Source organism: Dipodomys spectabilis, unplaced genomic scaffold (genome assembly GCF_019054845.1).
Source record: "Dipodomys spectabilis isolate Male_0828 unplaced genomic scaffold, ASM1905484v1 ptg000156l, whole genome shotgun sequence".
In the NCBI taxonomy this organism is placed as follows: Eukaryota; Metazoa; Chordata; class Mammalia; order Rodentia; family Heteromyidae; genus Dipodomys; species Dipodomys spectabilis.
This window is the reverse complement of record NW_024870833.1, coordinates 4,489,186-4,493,668: the sequence shown is the minus strand read 5'-3', so window position 1 is coordinate 4,493,668 and position 4,483 is coordinate 4,489,186. Positions and strand designations below refer to the sequence as shown.

At 35.5% G+C, this 4,483-nt stretch overlaps 1 protein-coding gene across 1 annotated transcript; it reads right to left on the bottom strand.

Annotated features, from left to right (window-relative positions):
- Positions 1-480: 480 nt before the first annotated feature.
- LOC122118611 (serine/threonine-protein phosphatase 4 regulatory subunit 3B-like) lies at positions 481-2,787 on the bottom strand. The gene has a single exon (XM_042692447.1). It carries the CDS (start codon positions 2,785-2,787, stop codon positions 481-483), a length of 2,307 nt encoding a protein of 768 aa, XP_042548381.1.
- Between the last annotated feature and the right edge of the window lie 1,696 nt (positions 2,788-4,483).

Sequence of the window (4,483 nt, the reverse complement as noted above, 5' to 3'; positions counted from 1 at the left end):
ATTGCAATATTGCTTCATCTTCACAGAGGTGTTTAAGATCTTTACATTTTTACAGTTGACATTGTTTTCCATTCAAACATTGGCCTCACTTAAAAATGCAGCTGAAAGAATGAATAGTAAGGCCAGATTCTTTACACCATAAACAATAGGTTTTACAACAGAATCATTTTAGTTAGTTCTCATACATAGCTCTGGCTCAAAAGTACACAAATATTATTGTGTGCTATTTCTCACTTCCAAACTAAGATTTTCATGGTGGGAGTATTACCCCTGTAACTGGTTAGATTTTCGATTCTGTGTATATACAATGAGAAGCAATTTTTTTTTTTTTTTTTACAGAATGGAAACTTAGTTCACTGTATTTGCAACTTATCACAATACATGTTCGAAGTTCGTATTAGGCTTTTAGCATATTCTTTTCATCTAGTTGATACTTGCAGTATTTCAGTTATGCCAGATGTTAAGGCGCCTGAAATGGTTTTACGAGCTAAGATGAAGCATTTTACTGGGTGACATTTCACCTTCTTCCTTTTCTTCTTTACCTTCTGCATTTTCCACTGAAACATTATCGTGCATTTGTGGGATACTCCTTTCAGCGTTATCTGCAACGGAAGTAGGTAAATATAATCTCAGGTCATCAGTTTGGGGAAGGTCTTTGCTTTCTTTTTCATTTTCATTTGCTGTTTCATCACAATGATCTGTAGAGCTGTTTTCCATTGGTAACAGAACTGCTTCGGTTGTATTTTCCTTAAGAAACAATTCTTCATTCTCTTTTATTTCTCTAGCTTGTTCGAGAAATACTTGACTGCACAGTCGACTACGTAAATTCTTCCTTATTCGGCTTCGTCTTTCTTTTTCTTCTTCATATTTTATCTTCAGTCCTCTGAAAGTCTGGACATAGTCAATTGATTCAAAGTCATTGTAAAATTTTTCTACTACATGCACAATAAGACTCTTGATATTTTCCAATCTTATATGTTCAAACAGTTCAATAATAGCTGAATTTAACATATTGTATCGGGAACCATTAAGCAGAAAAGCTTGTACAATTGGTTCAAAAAGATTGCCTGTGATGATGTAACAATTATACAGTTCATCTTGAAGGCTAATTATCATTCGCATGAAGCGGACAGCACCCAAGGTCAAAAAAGTATGCTTTGAATTCATCAACATCAAGACTCTTCTCAGCAAATCTTTCTTCAGTATATAGTTCTTAATGTAGTCTGTGTGACGTTCTGCACAAAATGTTAGTAATTCTAAAATTAAACCGAGCAGCTGTGCTGTTTGATAATTGTTAAGGCAATATTTGTTTTCATCAGATTCAAATAGATCATCTTTGTCTTCTGAAGTGGTGCATAAAAGTGGTGCTATCAAATTATGCATGCAATATCTATAGAAGAAATTCAGAAATTCAATTCTTTCACACTCATCAGGCGTTACTAGCATGTTCACTGGGTTGAGTAAAGAACGAAGAAGTACCATCAAATTAATGGCATTTCCAAGCTCAGGATCAGTATCATGGATCATTTGTTGAATTAGTATATTAACGGTGAGTTCGTTCTCTTCTCCTTCTTCAACTTCCTCCATGACACATTTTTGGACCATGAATGGATTATAGTCCACTAGATAAGTAAGTATATCTGTAGCCATTGACTTCATTTGAAAATCCTTCATGTTAATTACAATTTTAAGAGCAGGTATGATTCCAAGTTGTATCAATGTTTGGAATAGTGCAATCTTGTTTTGATTCTGTAATGCTTGGGAAAATTCACAGAATTCCTTGAAGAAAAGTAACAGTTCACGTCGTTTTTCATCATCTGTTGTCTTATCCTTTAACTGTGCAAAAACTTCAAATAAAACCTTTTTGTCTTCTTGTAGCATGTTAACAATATCAACCTTTCTGGCAAAAATAAATGTTGTAAAGGTGGAAAGATGGTTTTCATCAAAGATTGATGGCACAGGCAGAAGAATGTCATGAATATATTGCACTAGGTATGTCTGGTGTATTTTGTGTCTTAGTTCAGAGTCTGTTATTGGTATAACTTCCTTAAACTTCGCACTTTTGGTTAAGAATTCCCTATGCCTTTTTGGCTCAGGCAAACAGGGATCATATTCCAGGCACCCTATAACGTCCATAATATATGCATCAGACAGCATGATGTCAAATAGTGAAGTCTTATTAAAGAATAAGATGCCTTTAATAATGTTATATAAATGGTGTAAGCATTCAGTATTCTGAAGATTCTCACAAGTATGAAAGATCTTCATTAGTTGTTTAATATAATCTTCACTTTCCAAGATTAGAGCCAGTCTTTCCCTTTGGATATTTGAGGTGGAAACAGAACCAATTAAATCTGCAATTTGACCCAGGGTAGCAACTTCACAGGTTGGAAGCTCAGGGAGATAACTGATTGGTAGCATTCCATGGTTGTTTACTGAATCATCCCAAAACCCCTGTGTATTTTCCAGAGATGGATCTTTACCTTGAACTAAGCAGATATCCTCCCAGATATCTGTACAACATTTCGGGTCTTGAAAGCTTAGCGCCGTACCATGGTCTTCAGATTCGGACCAGATAATTAGCAGTCCCTTTTGCTTCTGATAATTTGTAGTCCCACGTATCTTGGACTGTAGAATTAGCGAGCCATCTTCTTCGGAGTGAACAAGAAGACAAACTCCCTGAAGGCGCTCGATGTACTTGGAGGATATTTCTCCTGTACCTATTGGTTCCCATGTCTCATCTTCCTCTCTGATATAGACTTTTACACGGTTACGCTGGCCAGCCATTAAGACCACTAGCCTTTCCACATTAAGCCTGGTCTTTCTGCAGACAGACTGCACTTTGTGTAGTCTGAAGTAACTTTGGTTACCTTAGTAACAACAGTGACGATATTTGAGATAGCAGTTCCAAAATTTGGTAACAGAGGACTGCAGATCCCTATTGGTTACTACCGGTGACGGTGGGGGAGGGGTCAGAGGTCAGCAGCAGTCATTCAAAGGCCCTGTTACAATTGGCATTTCCCCCTAGGAGATATATCCCCAACTTTTCTCTCTTACTTACTCTTAGAGAGCAAGTCTCTGCGCCTGCTCTAGACTAAGAATATCTCAGTTGTGCCAGGAAACTTGTGACTATCCCTAGGATTCTTACTATAAAAATGTATTTATGTAACAAATACTAAACTCGTTATATGAAACTGCCACAAAGTTTACAAGTAGAAGCTTAGAAAATAGAGTATGTTCATTCTATAAAGGGTTTTTTGATCCTTAGGCCTATTGACAAAAGAAAATTTAAACTACTATGTCATGATAAAGTCCACACTTAATATTATGGGTTCATATATAACTGGGCCAACTAACAAGTAGGAGTAAAAATGAGCTATAGAGAATAAGGACATACAGAATCAAAGAAAAGAGGTAGAGTTTTCTTCATAAGGTTTGGCCTGAAATTATATCGTTCACTTAATCATTCTTGAGGGAAGGTATTCCCTTTGCTCTGTTCAGTTTAGCCTAAAGTATTATATTCTAGCATAATAGGTTACACATTAATTGATATATATTTTCATCCATAAGTATACTCCTTACTGTTGTGGAATGACTGAGCCAGAGAGTTGAGTTAGAATTTTCCAAGCATATTAACCATCACAGATGAGTTATTTTATTTTTCAGTAACTACAACCAGGATGGACATGGTGGCTCATGCTTGTAATCCTAGCTACTCAGGAGGCTGAGATCTGAAGCCCACCCAGACAGAAAAGCCCTCATGAGACACTTATCTGCAATTAACTACTCAAAACCTGGAAGTGGAGCTTGGTTCAAAGTGGTAGAGTGCTAGCCTTGAGCAAAAGAGCCAAGGAACAGTGCCCAGGCCCTGAGTTCAAGTCTCATGTATAACAAAAATATTACTACCTTGTAACAACTGTTAATATTTTAGGGTACTTATTATGTTGAAGAAGAAACATAGTAGAATTGATCAAGTATAATACTTCGTTACTATGTTCAAGAAACAATGACAAGAACTTTATATGTATATCCTTATTTAATGGTCATAGTACTCTAACAATAGAGAGGTATTAATAATCTTTTTAGGTAAAAGACTTAGAGAAGTCAAATAAATTGGCAAAAGTCACACACATAAAGTTAAAAATTCTGATTTGAAAATGTCTTTCTAATTCCAAATTTGATTTACCCATTCATTGAACTGCTATATCCTTCTTTTCTTGGTCTTCATTACACTTTATTTCACATTCTTTCCATCTATATAATTTGTAATCAACATGAAATAATCAAGACAAAATGAAAGTCACACACTTCCTCCTTTAGATCCACATCTGTGTATAGCCAACTGAAAAACAGAAGCTTGGATATGGAAACTCTGTTAAATATAATTTTAATAGTAACTAAGTTGATTTTTGATGTAGCAGCAGCTTCTGCAGTTTTGTTTTTTTTTTAATGTTTTTCCAAAACATTAACCCTGTCATTGCAA